Source organism: Equus przewalskii, chromosome 19 (assembly GCF_037783145.1).
Source record: "Equus przewalskii isolate Varuska chromosome 19, EquPr2, whole genome shotgun sequence".
Taxonomy (NCBI): domain Eukaryota; kingdom Metazoa; phylum Chordata; class Mammalia; order Perissodactyla; family Equidae; genus Equus; species Equus przewalskii.
In genome coordinates this window covers 45,018,027-45,041,158 of record NC_091849.1, presented here as the reverse complement: position 1 = coordinate 45,041,158, position 23,132 = coordinate 45,018,027, and the positions used below count along the sequence as shown (strand labels likewise).

The following is a 23,132-nucleotide window of genomic DNA, read 5'->3' as shown; positions in this document are numbered from 1 at the left end:
GGCTCTGTCCCCATGCCAGCGGGGGCAGCAGAAGCGGCGGCAGCAGAAGCTCTGACTGCCCATGGGTCCTGTCCCCATGCTATTCCACACTATTTTCTAAATAAAAGAGCTCTACTGCCAGATCTTGAGAGTCTAAGAAATCTTTCTTTCGACTCCTCGGCTCACCGATCCCGCATCAATAACTAAATGAAGCTAAAATTGGAAAAAATAAAAATTGCCTCCATCTGTCCAATTTCCTCTTGCTGTATGTCCTGCCCCATCCTTCACGCTCCGAAGGGGAAGCAGACCATTCTTATATCCACATAAATAGTCCTGTTGGGCTGCCTTGCTTGTCTGCAGCAGCAGCAATTATTTAAAAGTTTAATAAGAACAGATGAAGAAATAAAAGTGATCCGTTTGCACAAAACAGAAATAATGCCAAGCTCTCAGAGATCCTAGAGAGGGAGATTATTTTTCTAGTTTAATGACTGGTACCCTATAGTTCCTTTTAACCCACAGAAATAGGTGGTGGAAATTTTACCATACTGGCTCATCACCAGTTCTTGCTGAAAAATACTGGCATAAAAAAGGGGAGGAAAAAATAAATACTATTTGAGAGAAAGGTCCCACCTCAATCTGTGGCTGCCCAACATTCACATGAGGCTGACAAACAGACAAAGCCTACAGGGACGTGGACGCCAAGTATTACCCATAACAAAGTCATCGCCCACAACAAAATGACTTGTCAGGATACTACTAGCAACAGCCTAAAACTCAAAGGGCTTACCTTCCAAAAAAACCAACAGCTGCAGAAATGAATTTCACCACCGCATCTCTCTTAAACTTTCCTTTTAGTTTCAAAGACACAACTATCCTACCTAATACCCCAGGCTCAGAGCGCTCGCTGATTTTTCATTCTTTTTTTAATAATCCACTGACCACAAAAACAGCATTCCCCTAATAAATCTCCGTACCTTCAGGCTCTATCTTTGGTCGCTAAGAAAGCAGGATATGTGATTTATGCAGAATGATTCACTGTGCATGGGTACACCTCTTCCATTTTAACGGGGGAGGAGAAGAAAGGAGTAAGTTAACAGGTCTGAGGGCCGGAGGTGAAGGGAGCTGCACTCTTTGTGTCCCAAGAGTTAAGGTCAATCACCGAGGAGCAGGGTGTTAAACGGTTTGCAGGTTTGAGGAACACAGACAATGTCTGAAATGGCCACCAGTGGAGAATGGGAGAGAGTACAAGGAAACATTAGGATTGGTGGCCCGTGTTGACAGTGGATGCCATGAATTTCTACAGTGACACTGCTGACTGGTTTTCTCTAGCAATTCAGTGGCCCTGGCTCAGCCATGAATGAAACAGGCAGCTGACCCTACCTGGGCTTTTGATTCTGCCAGAAACTGAAGTGTGACTAAGCAAGTTGAAGGTACTGGAAGAGTGGCTGAAATCTGGGCTGCAGAACCTCAACTGGAACTGATACAGATGCAAGAAGTAAAGAGGTTTCAGACTGGAGGTTTTGATGAAGTTAAAGAACTGGTGTTGTAAAGGTATCTTTCCTTGCAAGCTGCAAGGACGTGGGGTTTTGGTCAGAGTGTGGTGTGTGAATTCGTTATTTCAGAGTAACAAGCCCCGAGGTACGGCCACAGCGGTATGCACCGAAAGGTCCCAGGTGCAAACCGCAGCGAGCTAACTACTGTGACCAGGAGTCACGTATTGTGTGTTCTTCCTTCTCCCAACTAGACTGCAATTACTTGAAGGCAGAGACTTCCCTCCTTTCAAACATACTACCTAGTTGATCTGTGGACGTGCTGTCACTCAAATACTTACTGATGGAAGCTGTGACTCTTGGAAAACCAAGGACTTAAAATTTTGAAGACCAAAGGCACAGAATCTTGTTTGTGAGGATCTCTGGGTCTGGAAAGCCTCTATCATTCTAACCTGAGATGGGATGCCTTCTGAATGGGGTGCGTGGATCATCCAAGAAACCAAAAACAGTACGAATAACAAAATCAAACCACTTCTCCAAAGAAAAGAGTAACAATTCTGATTAGTACAAGAGACATACTTTGCACAGACGCAGCCCCAGCACATCTTACCAATTCCAGCTGTCGAGAATCTAGACAGCAGTACATCTCTTTTCATTCGGTCTGTGGTGCCCCCTGACCTAGTGTTTCGGCACAATCATCTCCCCGCTCAGACAGTCGTGGCTGGGTTCAGTCAGACAACAGTGGGGTCAGGCTGCTGCCCGGGGCTCCAGCCATCTAAGAACCTGTGTGGTGGCACACAGGTCTCCATGAAAGCTTCACTGAGCAGGGTCCCTGGTTTCTCTCCGAGTACAGCTATTTCCTCATAACCACCTATTTGTTTCCAGTAACAGAGTAGACTAAAACAGCAAATAAGTGGCACAGTATCTTAAAGATACCCATAAATCTATTTTTAAAAACCCATGCTTTATTTACTGCCCTGGCTCCTTCCCTGGGTAACCAGTCTAGATTCCCAAGCAATCCCACTGCACAAACTATTCTGCTGGCAAGTCAAGTCTGACACGCGTCAAACAATGCATTCTTTGCACCTCCAAATCTCTCCCTTTCCTTAGCTGCCGAATCCTTTAACACAGCCTCACCATTCTCTCAGGCACATACAGAAGTCCTGAGGACACCAGCAGTTGCCAGCCTAGTCAACTCCATCTTCATATCAGCTACTACATCGTAGTAGACAGAAGAATCACTGAGGGGGGCTTGTAAATGTGTAGCTGTCTAGTCTCTACATCTAGGAAATTCTGCTTCAGTCAGTCTAGAGTAGAGGCCAGGGGCCTGCAATTTTATTTATTTACTTATTTTTTGCTGAGGAAGATCAGCCCTGAGTTAACATCTGTTGACAATCTTCCTCGTTTTTGCTTGAGGAAGATTGTCCCTGAGCTAACATCTGTGCCAATCTTCCTCTATTTTCTATAACGGATGCTGCCACAGCATGGCTTGATGAGCAGTCTGTAGGTCTGGACCCGGGATCTGAACCTGCAAACCCTGGGCCACCAGAGCAGAGCATGCAAACCCAACCACTAGGCCACCAGGCCAGCCCCTTGGTCATTTTTAAAAAATCATTCAATGAATATCTAATATAACTAGGTCTATACCACAAAAATGTATGTATGTGCCATTTATCAGAGGACAAAGGCCTTATACTTTTCATATATATTATACTCAAAATAAGGGCATAAACAAAGTAATGAATCAGGCTGTCATCTTGGAAGAACAAAGACAAGCTTGAATGAACTTTGTTCTACATGCCAAAACTTCTTTGTAATGCTGCGCTTGAGATCCACACACCATGAAGTATTGTTTTGAAAACTAAGCCCTTTGATAAATTACCACAAATGGAATATCACAGTATGTCTACAACTTTTCCAACAGAGTTGCCTCTAAGAACAGAGGGGTGCCAAGACATTTCAACAAATGGTGCCAGGACAACTGGATATCCACATGCAAAAGAATGAATTTGGACCCCTCATCTCATTGCATACACAAAAATTAACTCAAAATGGATCACAGACCAAAATTAGGAGCTACAACTATAAAACTCTTAGACGAAAATATAGAAGTAAATCTTTAGGACCTTGGGTTAGAAAAGTCTTCTTAGATACAGCACCAAAAGCACGAGTGACCAAAAAAAGAAAGAAACTGAACTTAAAATAAAAAACTTTTGTGTTTCAAAGGATATCATGAAGAAAGAGAAAAGACAACCCATGGAATGGGAGAAAAGATTTGCAAATCATATATCTGATAAGGGGATTTACATCTAGAATATATAAAGAATAGATATTCTTTATAACAACTCAATAATAAAAAGTCAAACTCAATTAAAAAATGAGCAAAGGATCTGAAAAGACATTTCTTCAAAGATATAAAAATGGCCAAGAAGAACACGAAAAGATGCTCAACATCTTTAGTCATCAGGGAAAAGCAAATCAAAACCATGAGATACCACCTCACACCCACTAAGATAGATATAATGAAAAAGATAGGCAAGTGTTGGGAAAGATAGAAAGAAAGTGGAACTTTTAGACACTGCTGGTGGGGGTGTAAAATGGTGCAGCTGCTGGGAAAACATTCTGTCAGTTCTTCAAAAGTTTAAGAGTTAACATATGACCCAGCAATTCTACTACTAGGTATATGCCCCAGAGAAACGAAAACATATGTCCATGCTAAAACTTGTGCACAAATGTTCACAGCAGCATTATCACTAAGAAGCAAGAAGAGGAAACAACTCAAATATCCATCAGGTGATAAATGGATAAATAAATGTGGTATATCCATACAAGGGAACATTATTTGGCAATTAAAAGGAATGAAGTACTCAAATAGGCTACAACTTGGATAAACCTTGAAACGTTATGCTAAGTGAAAGAAGGCAGTCACAAAAGATCATTTATTGGACGATTCTATTTAGACAAAATGCTTAGAATAGGCAAACCTACGGAGATGAAAAGTATATTAGGAGTTGCCTGGGGCAAGTATTAAGGAGAAATGAGGAGTAAATGCCCATGGGTATGAGGTTTCCTTTGGGGGTGATGAAAATATTCTCAAATTGATTAGTGATGGTGGCACAACTCCATAAAATTGTACACTTTAAATGAGTGAACTGAAGAGTATGTGAATTATATCTCAATAAAACTACTATATGAGGGTCCAGCCCCGTGGCCAAGTGGTTAAGTTCGTGCGTTCCGCTGCAGCAGCCCAAGGTTTTGCCAGTTCACATCCTGGGTGCAGACATGGCACCACTCATCAGGCCGCGGCGTCCCACATGCCACAACTGGAAGGACCTGCAACTAAGATATACAACTACGTACCAGGGGGATTTGGGGAGAAAAAGCAGAAAAAAAAAAGATTAAAAAAAAAACTATTATGTTAAAAAAAAAAAAGAGTGGAGGGAAATGAAATTGTAATCTTAAAAGCATCTGAAATGCCCTGCCACAAGACAGGAAACATCTTTGATGTCTCATTTTACCTCAAAAATTATGTGAAACTGATACTCTATCATAACACAGACCTGGGTGTTTGAATGTGAAAATATATTACACCGCTTCCCATATGCAAAACAACAGGAAGCAAAAACCTGTGTCTGCTCCCCTTTCTCACAAAACACATCCAAATCAAAAGCTTTCTTCCCCAAATATTGAGTGAAAAGGATGCTCAAGGTACATGTGCTTTTATCTGGGGTTCAGTAATCCCTTAGCACGCTGCTAGGATCCAAGCGCCCCCCCTCCTTGTCCCCAAGATTAGAAGCTCAGACAAAGCACAAAGATGACAGGCTCTGAAATCAGACAGATCCCAGAACTTCAGCTCACACTCAGCAGGCGGGCGATCTTGGGCAGATCTGGCTCTCCCAGTTTCAGTTTCTTTGTGTGTACTGTAAAACGGGGACGCATAAAGTGTTAAGAACAGGCTCTCAAATTTAGTTTCCTTTTACCCATTCTAGTTACAAAGCTGGTATGTTAGGAAAAAGTCTGTACAATGACAGGCAGAATGATATTACGGTGAAACTATAAAATAAGGAGAAATAATTTAGTCTAATCCTTTCTTTTTATATAGGATGAAGCTGAAGTTTAGTGATTGGCCAAGCTCAGAAACCAATTATTCACTTTACTGTGTACTTATTAATTTCATGTCCTCCGCAAGTTTACAAGTCTAGTAACAGCAAGTTGACAAGTTTGGCAATAACCTCCAAACTATTAAGGTTACTTTTCCCGCCAGAACGTGTTTCATTAGCAGTGCCTGTATCTACGTCTAACACACTCTGTTTCATTCTAACAGGGAGTGTTAAGTGACAAATAAAACACCAGTGAGAAGTTCTCAAGTAGTTTTCAAGGAATGAAAACCACTAATTGTTATATTACAAAACATCGGGAGAAATTCTGTAATTTTTCAAACCAAAAAAAATCAAAGAAAAAAAAAGCAGCAGACTTGTCTAGTCTACACCCAAATATCCCCACAGCGACCAGTAGCAACCAGTCTTCAGTTCAGAGGACAAAACACACTCTACGTCGTGTGGGATGACTTTCTTAGTGTACAGAATGCACATCAGGCAATTCCGACTGGCATCCTTCGCCCCTGTGAAGCTGGAAGAGTAAAACAGTTACAGGATATGGTGAAAGATATTTGCCACCATTAACATGCCATCTGCTCCATAATAACAAAAACTGTATTGCAAGTACTTCACAAATATTATTTGTAATGAAACTCATATGCAGCTTTAAAATAGCATTATTGTCGATGCACACAGATGACTTAGGTGGTTTCCTTTAGATTATTATGAGTTATTTTCTTAATACTCTAAGGAAAAAAATATAACAGCTCGCTAAAAGACTTTCTCGGTCTTAAAAATTCCAGGATTCTAAATTATTCTCCAATTTTCCAGCGCACTCAAAACTGGCTAGCAAGGCTCTTCAAAACAGCTCCCCTTACCTTACTTTGCACGTAGTAAAATAACCCCCGTAGGTACTCTAGCATTTTCATCAAAATTTCTCCCAAATTATATTTTGTACCTAATTTAAAAGGAAGAAAGAGATATTTTATTTATATTAAGTAAATTTCCCTGAAATAACCTGGGACAACCTCTGGATAAAGGGAAGGAAGAAAAGAAAACCACAGCATTGAAAGGAACAGCTGACTTCCGAGGGCACTTGGCAAGTTTTCAGGCTGCGGTCCACCAGACCGCCCGGTGGTTAAGTAAAACCGTCCTGGGGTCATTTCTGGTAGAAACCCGAATCTGCCTGTCTCCAGCTGCACAGACTTGGACCTGTCCCCCCGCCCCCGCTCCGCGCCCGGCGCTCCTCATCCGCACAATGGGACGCTGTTACCCAGGGCGGCCGTGCCGGGAAAGGAAGCCTTGTTGTGCAGTGCCCACTGAACCCAGTGTCCAGCCCATAAAAGGCACTGCAAGGTTGGCTTTAGGGTTTGGTTTTCCAGGAAATGAGTTTTTAAATCTGGTTACATAATTACCATAAACTCCAACATCCAGACAGATGCGCGTCGGTGCCTTCCCCGCGCTCCTCTCGAATCCAGCGCCCGCCCCACCTCCCGCCTCCCCCGAGCCCCCCTCTCCCCTCCGGCCCCCTCCCCTGTTCTGCCCCCGGCAGCCGGCCCGGCCAAGAACACCTGCCTCACTGCCTGCCTCCTCCACGCCGCCCTCTGCCCGGGCGGCTGGCACCTCCCTGCCCTCCGGGCCCCTTCGCGGAGGTCCCCGCCAGCGCCCCCAGGGAGGTGTGTGCTGGGGAGGGGGTGTTTCTCACCACCTCTACTGTCAACGCCCCTGGGAACGGAGCAGAGGGTGGCACCTCCCTCCAGAACGCCTGGCGCGCGAGCCTCACACTCACCTGCCACCGCCGCCGCCGCGTCTCGCCAGCGCGCGGAACCCGACGCGCGTGGGTCCCGGGGGCGCGGAGACCCAAACGTACAGCTGCGAGGTGCGGCTCTTCCTATGGCGCCTGCGCAATGGCGGGCGCTCGGGCGCGGCGAAGAGCCCCCACCGCCCAAAGATCCGCGCTGCGCGGGCGCTCCTGGGGGTGCGCAGCTGCCCGGCGCGCCACCGCTGCTCAGGCTGCCAGCCGGCGGGGCCCCAGCGCGCGCCGGCGTCTGAGACGTGTCCTCGGATTGGCTGGCGGAGCCGCATTAAATGTAACTCCCTCTCCGATTGGTTCGATTCGGGTACCACCTGGAGACAGCCGCCCTGGTAGGGTCGAATTGGATCTAGGAGAGGTTCTTTCCTCTCTCCTCCCACGCCCTTTTAATATCGTCCCCGGGCTGGGTGCCCTTCAGGGGACCTGAAACCAAGTGAGTCCCAGAAAGGCCCTGGCTATTGCCAAGCCGGTGGCCTACTGCCGCGCCGCTATGGCCCCTGGTTAATGTGCACTTGGCGGCTTAGGTGTCCGCGGGGGAAAATCGACTTTGGCTGCCCCAGGGGCCGACGCAAGTCTAGAGCAGCTTCAGGCAGTTCCCGTGAGTTGGGATAAATAGACGATGATTCTTCCAAAGCAATATCTGTCTTAGAGGAGAAGTGAGCGCCTTTACAGGCCAAGTTGAGTGCTGGGCAGTTTACAGATGAGGTTACAAGAAATACAGTGCTTGCAATAGGGAATTCGTAATGGGTACCAACCCAGAAATGGCCACTTCTTTGGACAGACGCGTGTGGGACTGTGCTCCTGCCTTTAAGTGGAAGCTTAGCCAAACAGTTGAATGTAACTTTAAACTTACTAGGAGGAAGAGATATTACCGAACAGAAGTGGATTTATTTGTTAACACTTGGGTTACTCAGGCAGACTTGGCAAAGAAAGGATAGTGTCTTTTTCCTGTTTGTATCTTCCCTGCCAAACAGAACACGGTATAGAAAAAAAATCACGAAATGATGATTGAATTTAATGGAACGTTCTATGGTGCTCTGGATTCATTGCCCTCCCCACCCCCACCTCGTTAGAATGCAAACTCCAAGAGGATATTTTCTTTCGTTTAGCTAATGTAGCTCCAGCTGGTGCTTAAAAACATACAATTAAATGAATTTAAGAATACTAGTCACGGGGCCAGCCTGGTGGCATAGTGGTTAAGTTCCCACACTCCTTTTCTGTGGCCCAGGGTTTGTGGTTCGGATCCCTGGTGTGGGCCTAGGCACTGCTTCACAAGCCATGCTGGGGCAGGCGTTCCACATATAAAATAGAGGAAGATGGGCACAGATGTTAGCTCAGGGCCGATCTTCCTCACCAAAAAGAGGATTGGTGGCGGATGTTAGCTCAGGGCTGATCTTCCTCAAAAAAAAAAAAAAAAAGAGTACTAGTCATATGTAATATTCTCAGGTTTTAAGGATTTAATAGATGTAAACTCCGTACCTGGATTAGTAACCTGCAACAGTGGACCTTAGAAATCAAGGTCTGAGCTTTAGAGTATAGCCATTACCAAGACCCCAGAGTCCAAAAGCAGCTTCACAGACAATTTGAGGCCGGGTGTATTCTGTCGATTATTAGTTTGTACCTTCATAATTCCAGTTTCAAACCTCGAGGCTGGCCTGTGCATTGGTGAATTTGGGCATCTTAGATCCTTGGGCTGTCAGAGCCAGAAGTCAGGCAGAGGCGTGTAGTTCAGTGCCTAGACTCTGCCAGACCTGAATTTAAATACAGTACTGGGCCAGCCCTGGTGACCACTAGTGGTTGAGTTCAGCATGCTCTGCTTTGGTGGCCCAGGTTCAGTTCCCAGGAACAGACCTACACCGCTCTGTTAGTGGCCATGCTGTGCTGGCAGCCCACAAACCAAAAAGAAATAGAGGAAGATTGGCACGGATGTTAGTTAGCTCAGGACGAATCTTTCTCAGCAAAAGTAAAAAATAAATAAATAAGTAAATAAGTGCAGTACTCACTCTGCCACTCGGTAGCTGAGCAATCTTGGGCCAGTCTCTCAACCTATTTGAGCCTCCATTTCCTCGTTTACAAAACAGGTACTCTAGTACAGCCCCAGCCTCTGAGGGTTGTCGTCAAATAAACGAGATAAAGCAGGCGAATTACTCAGCACGGTGTCTGACGCACGGTAAGTGTTAGCAATGATCATCACTATGGCCAGAAAAATGTTCCCCAACCTGAATAATGGTCAGAGGAAGCCTGAATTCTGGGGAGATTTAATGTCCCATATAGCAGAACCTCAATTTTCTGGCATTTGGGGCATATGATCACGCATATCCTTTTTGTTCATTCACTAGGTGCGTGACTGCTTACAGAATAGATGAAACTGATGCCTTAGGGGTCAGACGTGTGGTGGAGACGCAGCTGGATGGACATCAGAAGAGAAGGGCTCCCTTCGTCCATTGCCGCTGCCAGTGCCCGCAAGGCTGGCTCAGACCAGGGAGTCCTGTGCAGTCTGCTCTCCTCCTCCGTAAGATAATGGGATCAAGGCCAAAAGGACAAAATGATTCATAAGGATCTTTTGGCACCCAGCTTCTGTTATCCTCCAAATATTTACTATTTCGACCACAAATGAAAACCTGTTTTCGGATGGGCTTAGATAATAAGGATATTTAGAATCTTGTGAAACAGGAAGTCCAGAGGTAGGGCAGCCTTCAGGACTGGTTGAATTAGCAGCTTAACAATGTCACCACCTACTGGGTTCTTTCTAACTCTCCACTCGGCTGTTAACAGAGTTGGCTGCTGGTTCATCTAGCGGTAAAGATAACTAACAGTAGCAACAGGAACCCTATGATTCACTTTTCACTTCCACTGGGCGAAAGAAGTGACTTCTAGGTCTTTTCTTCGTTGTCTCTGAAGCCTCCTGAAACCATCTCCTTCAAACATTTTGACTAGAATTGTGTCATAGGCCCAATCTAAGCCAGCAAGGAATATGGAATGCCCAGTGGACCAGCTGAGTCTTGAGCTGAGTTCTCTTTCCCAAAGAGCACTTCTTCTCTCAGTGGGAGTGAGGTGGAATGGGTGGTGGCAAGTCCACCGCAAGTCCACAATAGGATCATTGGAAGAATTTAATGACCATAAAAGAAAATATAACTAACATAAATCCTTCATTTCCATTGTGATTTTTAGACATAAATATTGTTTTACTTAGGTAGGCAAAATAATAACATTCATTTATATTGTTCTTTAAGTTCAGCTTTTGAAAAAGAAATTTTATATAAATCTTAGAAGTATGGATAAAGTTTAAACCCATTTTGTGTTAGAGGTTAAAATGAGCTAGAAACAATAGTCTAAACCCATCATTTACAGATGAACGTTGTGCCCCATAGTGAATTGACTTGGCTAAATTCACAAAAACTCATTACAACTGGAGTCTTTGCCTCCACAGCCAATGTTAGGTTGGGAAACAGCATGTTATTGGCAGGTTCCTTTTCCCCCCATTGGCTAGATTCAAGATTTAGCATTTATTCATTAGCGTAAAATATTTGTATGCCGTTTTCAAAATCAAAGGCATAGCTCTTTGTATGATTATTTCTTTTTGAAACTCCTAATTGGGATGCATAACTCATTGCTGGCAGGAATGGGTCAGAAGTTAGAAGTTACAGGAAAAACGTTTCAGAGCAAAAGCCACACCCTGCCCAGAGAAAAACAATTCCTGTCCACTGCTCAGCTCAGCAGCAAAACTGAAACTAGTGACTCGAATTTCAAATCACTACGAGGGTAAGTTTCACTTTTTAATAATTATTAGCTGTTAATGTAAAGAAAACATAATACAGGTTTTATCTTAAATATAAGGGGGGAAGGGACCTTATGAATCATAGTACTTGAGTAATTTTGGAAGTTCATTTAACTAAAACTCTCTACCCACCCCATTTTCAGTAAGATTACTTTAGTAAGTAAAATAAAGTAAGATTATTTAAATAATCTCAGTCAAGTGGACCGTAAACTATTTTTAACTGCTTTTGTTAAAAGTGATTCTGTATTAACCATCAAGAACTATTTAGTGTTACAAATTCTTCACTCTAAGGGAGTTTTTTCAAGCGTTGAATAAAGTTGTGCAAGCAACAGTAGAAATTTTTTTTTGAGGCTTATGTGGAAGACAGTATGTGCAATTTTTTAAAAGATACAAAATCTGTAAGATTTGGTGCAGGGCCTCAAGGTGCCTCTGGTCCAGAAAGGCCAATGGCGAGGACCTCACTCTGTTGCTTTGCCTGCCCAGCATTCATTTTCCCTTCTTTTGGTGGTTCCTCTAGGAAATCAGCCCTTTCTTAGTCATGGGCGTCAGGTGGGGCTGACCACAACTCCTCTCGTCTCCAGCATGGACTCCTAGGGTGACCACTTATCCCATTTTGCCCTAAATTGAGGGGTTTCCTGGGGCATGGGACTTCTAACGTTGAAACTAGAAAAGTCCCAGGCAAATCAGGATGAGCTGGTCATTCTTCCTCTGACCCCAGCCTGGCCTATTAGAGCCACTTCCACTCCCTTGACCACAGGAATTGGTTCCGTGACAGGGACATACCCTAGGAGAGACCAAAAAGAATCTGAAACTTTTGTTGAAACAATTGAAAAAGGGTCAATCTTTCAGCAGCAGCTGCTCAGTAGGTAGAATATAAGCCTAGAGCTGCTGGTGATCATCATTGTCACCGTAAAGGGAAAGTGTACCTGGGAATGATGCCAACTCAGAGAAAGCAGAGCCGAGAGATGGCACCTGATGCCTGATGACATTGAGCACTTGAATCCAAGCTTACCTGAAGCTCCATCTGTGGACTCTTCATTCACATGACTCAATAAATTCTCCTTGTGCTTCAACTAGTTTTCATTGGGTTTCTATTACTTATTTCTAAAAAGGGGGTAAGAGAAGCAAACATTTGCTTACATTATACTATCAAGTAAGGTAAGTGTTATTAAAAGAAGTCCAAAAGAGGGATAGGTTCAGTCCTGCAGAGGTGAAATTCAGCGGGAGGAATCAGGGAAGAGATCCTGCATGAGCTGGTTTTCACTGGTTCTTGCAGGTTAGGTGGTGTAGTAGTTTCTCACTGCTGCTGTAACAAATTACCACAAACTTAGTGGCTTAAACAACACAAAATTTTTACCTTACAGTTCTGGAGGTCAGAAGTCTAGAATGGGTTGGCAGGGCTGTGACCCTTCTGGAAGATCATAGAAAGAATCCATTTCCTTGCTTTTTCCAGCTTCTAGGGGCCATGTACATTCCTTGACTTGTGGCCCCAGTCTCCGTCTTCAAAGCCAGCAGCCTAGCGTCTTCTCTCTCTCTCTGACTCTGCCTTTTCTGCCTCCTTTTTCCCTTATAAGGAAACTTGTGATTACTTGGGCCCACTCGGACAATCCAGGATAATATTTCCCCATCTCAAGATCCTCCCCTTACTCACACCTGCGAAGTTCCTTTCACCAGGCAGGAGAACACAGTCACACATTCTGGGTGTTAGGCTGCAGACATCCCTGGGAGGCTGTTAATGTCTGGCTGAGGGAATAGCATCAGCCTGGGCACCAAGACAAGAAAAGTGTGTCAGTCCTCAAAAATAATTCCATTTTCCTGAAAAATAATGACGTATATTTGGGGAGTCATTAGGATTGAGGCTGGACAGGTTGATTAAGACCATATTATTTTGTAGACAAGGAAGGAGTTATACTTAATTCAGCAGGGAATGACTTACAACGCACGGTGTTATTTGCATTGTGGAAATAACAGCGAGTATCACATTGTCCCCGCCCCCACAAAGTTTACAATCTAGTAGGAGAGAAAGACCTCTATATGTAGAGGGACCACATTTGCCCAGGATAGTCCCGGCTTCTGCCTGTTGTCCCACATAAATATTCATAGTGGCCCCTTTCACTCTCAAAAATGTCCTGGTTTGGATGATAAAGTATATAGTCCCCCCACTTAAGTGCCGTCATCCTCAGTATTTATTGAATATTACTAGGTAGGATCTCTGTGTTAGGCCCTGGGGAAAAGCAAGAGACAGAGGCAAGTTTTCTGTGTTCAAGTCGTTCACCATCTAGTTTTAGATTCTAAAGATGTCTATAAAGTGATAAGGTAGTGCAAAAATGATTCAGTCAACAAGGCAGCAGCATAAGTGATAAGCAAGAGAAAGAGAAAACAGGCGTTTCAGACAACAAGAGCCATAAGAAGAGAGGGTCCCAGGCTGCACGTGTGGGCTGGACCCGTTGGCTGCTGGAGCTTCAGGTGTGGTCAGCCTTGTGGGGATCAGAGGCAAGAGGGACACCTCGGTCACTTGTTATGAGTCAACAGAGAGTGAGAAAAACGTCACTGTCTTGTGTTTCATTTCGGTACTTCATGGAATCCAAGACACTCCCTATTTGAAGAAGCCCTATTATTTTATGTACCACTAAGAAAAACTGTAGCCAATCAGCTGTAAGATACATCCTGATTTCAGAGATGATAAAATGTGAAAAAATATGTATTTTAAAATCAGGGAAATAACATTTTCTCTCTTCCCAAATGTAAAGACTCTTGCTAAAGGGGCTCATCTCTGGACTAAAGTAAGTTTAATTACTCTACATTTTATTTTTTATTATTTGGTGTCTCTAATCATTTGATCATTCTATAGCTTTTCCTCTGAGGATATTCATAGTCTCTTAAACTATGGAACTACAAAAACTGTGTGTAGAATTTAATAAACATTCTCCTTAACGTAGTGATTTAAGGAATTCCCTTTACCCATAAATCCCCCCTAGGGTTCCGCTTGAAATCTCCAGAATTACTGTAACTCCCTTAGGATATTTAAGAAGCTGAACATTTTAATTGGGTTTAGTCCAGATAGAGTAATATGTTAGTTAACTAACATATTTGCATGCATTAGTTTACAGTTTCTCAAACTGGCCAAATGACAGAATTACCTGTGGTTTTGTTAAAAATGTCCCAGGTCCTTCCCCTGAAGATTTGGATCCAGTAAATCTTGTGTGGCCTCTGAGACTCTATTTTTTACAAGCACAGGGTGTCTCATTATCAGGCATGTTCAGGAAATATTGGATTAGATAGTAATTAGTACCCTGGGATCCTGCTGCGTTATACAGAGGCGTGCAGCCAACAGGGCACCAGGGGGACACTTGGATCTGGGAAGAGGTTGTTGCATGAAACATGGGGGCTCTCTGCACTAAACGGGGAGGAGGCTATCTGGGGTCATTAATGCTTTAGGCGGGCAAGGAGATCTAGTAATAACTGAACTTGAATTTGCTTGGTCCTTTATAGTCTGCAAAGTGCTTTTACGTCAGGATCTTATTTGGCTTCCATAACTGGCCTGTAAATAAACATGACCTTTATACCTGTGTTATTCCTAAATCACAAAGGTTAAGGTGCTCACCTAAGGTTCTATGGGAATGACAGAGCTGAGCCCTGATCCCTGATCTGACCCAGCCACACAGGCAGTGGTGGTGGCAATGGACAAAGGGAGCCCTTCTCTCCTGATGCCCATCCAGCTGCTGTCTCCACTACACGTCTGACCCATAAGGCAGTCAGTTTCATCTGCTCTGTAAACAGTCATGCACCTAGTGAAGGAACAAAGAGGACATGCACGATCATATACCCCAAATGACAGAAAATTTAAGTTCTGCTGCATTAGACATTAAATTCCCCCAGAACTCAGCCTTCCCCTGCACATTGTTCAGGTTGGGGAACGTTTTTCTGGCCATAGTGATGATCATCGCTAACACTTACCGTGCGTAAGACACTGTGCTGAGTAATTCCCTTGCTTTATCCCATTTATTTGACGACAACCCTCAGAGGCTGGAACTGAAAGAGGGCCTGTTTTACAACTGAGGAAATGGAGGCTTGAGTAGGTTGAGACACTGGCCCAAGATTGCTCAGCTACTGAGTGCAGAGTAAATATTTAAATTCAGGTCTGGCGGGTTCTAGGAATTGAACTACATGGCCCCTGCCACTCCTTCCAGCTCTGACAGCCTACAGATCTAAGATGACCTTCCAGCCTTGAGGTTTGAAACCAGAATTAACTATGAAGGTACAAACTAGTCATCAACAGAATACATCCAGCTGCAGATTGTCTCTGCAGCTGCTTCTGGACTCTGGGGTCTTGGTAGTGCCTGTACGCTAAAGCTCAGACCAAAGGCGTCAAGACCCAGCTCTCTTAAGTGCTGAGGCACACACGCTAACAGGACAGTACAGGTAGATTATAGAAGAGGATAAGAAAAACAGATGAATTTTTAAAATTGTACCTGAGATTCCCAGATAATTTCAGATTTGCTTTGTACCACCTTGGGTTGTTTTAGGCTGATTTCCATTCCTGAAGATACCTATCCCCTCTTCTTTGCCATGAGCAAAACGGGCTGGGCCTTTCCTATTTCTGAGCTGTCATGAATGCAATCTGCCTTATTTAACCTAAGGCATCTGGGTCCGTTATGTAACTGCTTTTGTTAGACATATGGGCATATATTTGCAGTAATTTAATTGTGTTAGTGCTTCCTGAAGGTAAAAAATCATACAAACAAACAAAATAGAAACTTTTAATAAATGTAGCTCTTTATAGTAAAACCCAAAAGTTAAAAAAGTAAAACAAGCGATTATTACAAAATTATAGGGCTAGATGAGAGCCCAGAGTTTGGGGCGGCTCATTCATGCTGCCTGCCCAGGCCTAGACTGGGTCTAACAGATTCTGCAGACTCCGAAACAGATTATGTAGCAAGAAATTTGGTGAAGCAAAAGATATGGTGAGAAGACAAAGTCAGATTCTGCACTCAGCCCCAGGGGACCAGCTCAGGAAAGAAGGAGAGGGGTTTCTGGCCTCTTTCCCGGAAGCTGGTGGAGTCCTGACTTCTCACCATCACTGTTTTAGATGGTAGTGATATCGTTACTGACTCCACCAAGGACACCCAGGCCCAACCCCCCACATGACACCCAACATCCTGGTTTCCACCTGCCCTCACAAGCTTCTCAACCACAGGCCCAGATGTTCTCGAGGCTCACATGCTGTGGTCCAGCCTCTGGTGAGTCACTGAGTCACTGAGCTGCTCATTTTCCTCTCCAGGAAACTCCTCTCCAGCACTCAGACATTCTTGGGCCAATAGGCTATTTTGCTGTCATCTTGGATTTTTGCCAGGGTCACCCAACGATTTGCAGAATCCCCCCAGCAACTCGTGAATTTCAAATGACTCTCCTGTGTCTCTCATGTACTCAGCGGCCTCTCTCAGCTGCTTATATGTAGCCCTCAGACCATGCGGGACCTCCCAGAGATTCTCAGCAGTTAGCCGCCTGTCTCAGTTGGCTAAGGCTGCCATAACAAAGCACCGCAGGCTAGGTAGCTTGACCAACAGAAACTTATTTTCTCATGATTCTAAAGGTTGGAAGTCCAAAATCAAGGTGTCCGCTGGGTTGGTTTCTTCTGAGAGACTCTCTCTGTGACTTGTAGATGGCCATCTTCTCCCTGTGCCTTCACGTGATCTTCCCCCGTGCATGTCTGTCCTAATTAATCCAGTCTATATTGGGTTTGAGACCACTCATATGACCTCATTTTACCTTAATTACTTCTTTCAAGGCCCCATCTCCAAATACAGTCGTTCTGAGCTACTGAGCGTTAGGACTTCAACACGTGAATTTGTGAAGGGCACAATTCAACCCACAACACAACCTACTCAAAGACGTGGCTGGTCCACTTGCCAGTGTGACTTACCTCTCTGCCTCTGTGCTCTGCCTGCTCATCAGTGTCCCACACTTGCTGGCCAGTGTCACACGACTACTTGCTAATGTCAGCCCCTTGCCTGGCTGACTGACCATTGGGCTAAAGAGACCTCTTGCTTCCTAGCACCACAAGCTGACTCCTCACATCACCTGCTTGCAAAGCTGCCCACCCCTTGCTTCTTATCTCCTCCAGCAACACCTCAGGCTGCCTCCTTTTCTTCCCAGGCCCCTGCTGTACGTGCCTCCTGAGCTCCTTGCTTCCCTGCCCCTTACTCTCCAGTCTGCACTCAGCAGCCACGTGGAGCTTGTCAGCTGGAAAATCACTTCCTGTGACTCACCTGCCAAGACCCCACACGTGGTCTCTCGTCATATTCAGAATTGATCCAGGGTTCCTACAGTTGCTGCTGATACCTCGTACCACCTGATCCCTGAGTATTTCTTGGACCTCAGTTCCCTCCAACTTGCTGCCTCGAACACATCATTCTCAACAAACTGGCCTCTACTTCACAGACATGAAGCTCATTGCTGCCTCAGAGCCTTTGCCCCAAACCCACTGCCTGAATCAGCCTCCGCACCAGCTTCTCGGGTCTCCCCCCACACACTCACTAAATCTCTGCCGAAATAGAAATCCTCTTGGTTAATATAGTTTATACAGTTGTTAACAATTATTAATAATTAAATAGCTGTTAATAATTAAACTTGTTATAATTGTCGATAATTTCAAATGTTTCGAAAACTGCAATTTTGTAAAAACTTAAAATTATAGGGATAAAATTTATGCCAATTAATGTTCTTTTCAGGAAGAACACCATTTAAGGCACCCGAGGTAGATGGTTGTCTTATTTCTCAAAGGCCTACAGGAAAGGAGATCATAGACAATTTTTCAGAAGCCCATTCTTCTGTTTAAAGATCTGAATTATGAATTCTGCCAAAACCAGTTATGCGATTGCAGGCAAATTAGTTAATCTCAAGTCCCTTGTAAAATGCAAAAATTTCCATTTGCCATCCTCCAAAAGTTGTGTGGTACTCACGTGGGACATGCTCCAATGAGAGAATTACTCTGAGAAAGTACTGAGCAAGTCAAAGGAGAGAGAAGCTTTTGAACTGACCTGGGTAGTTCACGCTGTGTTTTAGTACGTGCCTCTTCATTGGGGAGAGATGGAGAACATTATTACTGATCCTTCACACGGCGTTCTCTGTTGGAGTGTCACAACCTTGTTTCTCTTTTCTCTGATTTTCACTTTTAGTTTATCTTATGCCACTTTTAGTCCTTTCTGGAATAAGGTAAAGTTGCATATAAATACATTTTATTTACTTTTATTTTTTTTGTGAGGAAGATTGGCCCTGACCTAACATCTGTACCAATCTTCCTCTATTTTGTATGTGGGATGCTGCCACAGCATGGCTTGATGAGTGCTGTGCAGGTCCACACCCAGGATTGGAACCAGCAAACCCCCGCCTGCCAAAGTGGAGTGCGCAAACTTAACCACAACGCCACCAGACCAGCCCCATAAATACATTTTAAAACAACACTCGGGGCTGGCCCCATGGCTGAGTGGTTAAGTTCGTGCGCTCCGCTTCGGAGGCCTGGGGTTTCACTGGTTCGGATCCTGTGCGAGGACATGGCACGAGGCTCCTCAGGCCACATTGAGGCAGCATCCCACATGCCATAACTGGAAGGACCAACAACTGAAAAAAAAACATACAACTATGTACTGGGGGGATTTGGAGAGAAAAAGCAGAAAAAAAAAAGGTTGGCACCAGTTGTTAGCTCAGGTGCCAATCTTTAAAACAAAAGAAACACTCATCCTTTGTATACTTGAATCATGCTTAAAAAAATTAATTTAAAAGTTCAACTGTGGTGTGTGTTTTATTGGCCCTTTCCTTTCAATAATATGAAGATGGCTGGAGTCATTTTGCAAATAGGGAAGCAGAAAACATTAAAATAACCTAAGATCTGAGTTCACTTACCTCTCCCCTCACCAACCCCCCACAACACACATTTTTTTTTCTTTTTGATTTCTCAGTATGAACCTAAAAATATTTCTTCCCTAAGAATGGTTTATAATACACAAAATGATTATTTCTAAAGGTATTTAAATTTATGAATGACTAAAGAAAGTGAAAGTGAAAAGGGGGCCTCAGAGATTATTGAGTTCAACCCTGCATTTTACATGTAAAAAGCGTTAATTACCTGCTCGGTTCTAAATAGCAAGTTTGAAACACCCGTTCCTTCCCTGCGGACATCATGAAACTGTCATCTTCTATTGTGCTCGTTTGAACGGCTTTCTGAGGCACATTTGTACGCACGTGCTTCCTGGGTACTTCAGGAACTTTCTAAGCACTGGAGTAGCTTTGTAACCTGAATCTCTTCCATCTGTGCAGACGCCTGTGTCTGGATCTGTTCACTTGGCAGGTTGACACGGGTGCACGTCGACCCCAGGGCAATCAGTTGAACAGAAAGATTTTTCTCGTCTACAAGATGCATTTCAAACCCCTAAAACTTCCATAGGGCTTTCTTTGTTCCATGGGGAATTAAGTGGGAAAGATAGAATGTCTCAATCCAAATATTTTCATTCCATACTTTACCGAGGGCCTACTGTGTGCACAGCTCTGTGCTAAACCAGGTAAGAAGAATACTCAAGAGTTTGCTTCTGCAAGGACCTGGTAGTCTAGCTATCATCACCACAACTAGGAGAATATCACCAAGCAAATGCTTGGATGCTGGTGGTCAGATGCACCATCTTGATTGAATGTTTAACAGGCTGTAACATGCCCGCGTGGCTTGGGTGAGAATGAAACTAACAGGCTTCTCCTGTTTCAGTAATGGGGGAAAACATAGACATCTCAAATGTTAGGACTGAAAAGTACCTTAAAACATGTGTGAGTCCATCCCAGTTGCTGTCCAGATGAAGAGGCTAAGGCCCGGAGAGGGGCACGCTCAAGATCACAGCTCTTTATTGTCAGACCTGGGACCTCCAGCTGGTTCCCACTGCGAGTCCTGAGCTATCTCCTTTCTTCACTTCCTCATACTCTCTCTGCCTTTGAGCAATAGCTCGGTGCTCTGGGGCAAATGTGCTATAGCTGATGTTGAGGTCTGGAGGGCAGACATTGGGGGATTCTCACCAATGTTCGGGCATCCCAGGAGAGCATAAGGCAGATTTCCTTGTTTTATTTGCTATCAGCATTATAGTCTTCATCTTAAGGCAGAGTTTAGGATGGAAGTACTCTGAAGTTGCTCCCCCCGGTAGCTCACGCTGCTCCTAGCATACCATGCCCCACTTGTCCCGCAATACTGTGCTTGGACCACAGGCTTCAGGTGGATGGAGAAGAAAATACCACCAGCAACACTACGCTGGTAGTCAGCTGGGCACCACCTCTGTGGCTGGTGCCCGATGGCTGTAGAGTGTGTGCACAGAAATAGCGGAGGGGTTGCCAGAGACCTAAGCTCCTTCCCCAGCTCTCAAACAAGTATTCTGGACCCTGCTTCTCTGCTGCTCCTGTTTCTGATGTCAATTGATGTGGCCAAGGTACCTGACCGCACATGTCTTTGCCATCCATTTCTCTCCTGCTTGTGTGACCTGCCATATCTCGGGACGTAACTGTTTAACTGGACCCATTCACAATGGGGAGGGAGGTGCTCAAGAGACGAGCCAGGATGCAGATGGCAGGAGGAAGTTCCTTCCGGCACACAGAGCCCTGTACTGGGGAGGTCCACCACAGACTGTCAGGCTCTGCTCTTGGGCTAATATTCAAGGGCGGGGGGCGTGTAAGAGTAAGGGCAGGCCAACAGAGTAAAAGGATCTGAGTCCTGAGTGCTGAGCACGTTACCAAGAAAGTGACATGTCATGGACCCGCCGACCAGATCTAAGATGTAAAATCAGAATTGGCCCTGGAGACACTGTGAAAACCAGGAACAAGGTTAGACGAAGACCACAGCAAAGTTGACGACGCTGAGTTATAGAGTGCTGGGGAAGAGCTTACCAAAACCCTCCTTCAAGGCCAGCTTTGGTTCTAGAGAATGAGAAAGGAGGTGTTCAAGGGGCTTGTCTATGGTAAAAGAAAGGACAAGAAGTGTTAGACTAGGCAGGCCATGACGTGATCATAGACACACGTGCTTGAATAAGGCCTGTCCTAAGAACGGGCTGTCTCCCACACCTGTGCCCTCTGGGCTGTTTCCACTGCCACTGCCCTTGGTCACACCTACTGCTACTCCCCTGACCTTGAATTGTATCCTTATGAGCTATCCTGGCCTGGCCTGAGACTAGGCCCTCATACTTATGGATCATTAAACTGGAAAGAACCAGAAGAACAGGAGGCAAACAGCAGTCACTAGTCCGTAGCAACCGTTTTGACGATTGTTTTGCCGGACGATATGCACCAATGATCTTGGTGGTTACCTGCGGAGAGTGAGTGAGGCTGAGAGCGTGTCCTGAGGCAGGAGGGAGATGAGCACGGGGAGGTGGTTGGGAGAAATTTTCACTTTTTATTTTACATTGTTTGAATTTCTTCTATTGTATCTGTGTGAACCTGTAGCTCCTGAGCCTGTGCCAAAGCAGACGGCTTCACAGGCCAGCCGCTGGCACCGCCAGCTGCGGGTGGCAGTGGAGCAAAGTCAGGGGGCTGTGTTGCTCAGGGCAAATCCCAGAACCTTGCCACGCCTCAGTTTGCTTATCTTTAAAATGTGAGCAAAGGCAATGGTCCCAGCTAACTCACAGGATTTGGGCTTTTTGTTTATCTGTTTTGTGTTTTTTTGGCTACTTGATATTTCCATGCGTTGTAGCTCTGACCTAATGACTGGTGATTGAACAAGGTGAAGGGTCAAAGGCAGACGAAGTGATTGGAGCCCAACTGGATGAGTTAACGAACCGATATGTGTCGCAGTGAACTACTTCTGCCTGGCTCTCCAGAGAGCTAAAAACAGGACCTAAATAATATCATTTCCAAGAAAAGAAAGCCAGCAGCATTTTGCCAGAGTGGCAGAAGAAGGGGGTCGACCCTGTTTTTGATGGCCTTATGAATTTTAAACAAGCACGGGAAAGCTCTGGAGACTTTTGTTGAGATATAAATCTCTCCCCCTCTCCTGTTAGAAGGCTCCATGGACAAAACACTCTCCAAATGCTCACTCTTCTGCCAGTGATGTTAAGGAGGAAATGTGCCTTTAAAAATCCTGCCCTCCCTGACCTCACAGGGACGGGGCACAGAGAGGGCCAGCTCACAGATCCATGCAGCCACGCAGCCACCGTGATCAGGTGCACGGCCAGGAACACGCATCTGCAATTGGTAAGCGTACTTTACTATGGAACTAGCTTCCTGTCTTCCCTTAGTTTTAGACATGCATGGTCTCTGTATAAACACAGACACATGTACAGACATAACGTAAGTCAGGCAGTCTAGAAATGTAGAAAAAAGAGTAAAATTCGTCCACAAGCCCACCGCCCAGAGGCAACTGCTCATGACAGTTTTGTGTGTGTGTATTTTTGAAAAGTATATTTTCTTTTACATATATTTAAATTTTTTCGCAGGATAGATACATCGGAAAAACTGCAACTGAGGACGAAGAGGTTAAAAAAATCTTCCCTGGGCAAGAAGAAGAGAACAAAACCTTTGAGATAAGCTTTCCTAACACAGCTGTGCATATCCAGCATGATCAACGGTTGTTCAAAAGTAACCAGGTCTTTCTGTCCCTCCCTCGTATGTGAGTGAGCATCTTTCCCGGGAAGTCAAGGTCCAGACATGGAGATTCAGCCTCGCAAGGCCAAATGCAAGTTGAAGATGAAAACAAACCAGAAAAGTCCAGATGGTCAGGGAAAAGAAAATTCAGTCTTCAAGGCCAAACACAGGCTGCTGGCGAGGCGCCAACCAGCACAGCCACTTGGTTCCCATTCCCACCTAAAACCCCAGCACGTGCTCCCCCTCTCCCACCTAAAACTCTAGATAAAAACCTCTACCTCTTTCCCTTCAAGGAGGTGGATCTGAGTTCTAACTCCCATCTCCTCATCTGGCTGCCTTTTGATAATAGTAAACCTCTTTTCTTGCCACAA

The 23,132-nt window shown here is 44.8% G+C and overlaps 2 protein-coding genes across 17 annotated transcripts in view; one reads left to right on the top strand and one right to left on the bottom strand.

The window, feature by feature from the left end:
• Positions 1 to 7,627, bottom strand: part of ENPP4 (ectonucleotide pyrophosphatase/phosphodiesterase 4) — a 15,649-nt gene extending 8,022 nt beyond the window's left edge. For 2 of the 16 annotated variants that reach the window (XM_070586141.1, XM_070586152.1), the window contains exon 1: positions 6,982 to 7,107. The gene's annotated coding sequence lies outside the window, so the exon portion shown is untranslated. The other 14 variants (XM_070586144.1, XM_070586140.1, XM_070586142.1 and 11 more) reach the window with 14 other exon arrangements.
• On the top strand, positions 7,005 to 23,132 carry LOC103565944 (uncharacterized). Its single transcript, XM_070586153.1, has 5 exons — positions 7,005 to 7,711; positions 9,719 to 9,891; positions 11,000 to 11,141; positions 22,179 to 22,371; positions 22,614 to 23,132. The coding sequence occupies exons 1-5, from the start codon at positions 7,005 to 7,007 to the stop codon at positions 22,788 to 22,790; spliced, it is 1,392 nt and encodes a 463-aa protein (XP_070442254.1). The 3' UTR covers positions 22,791 to 23,132.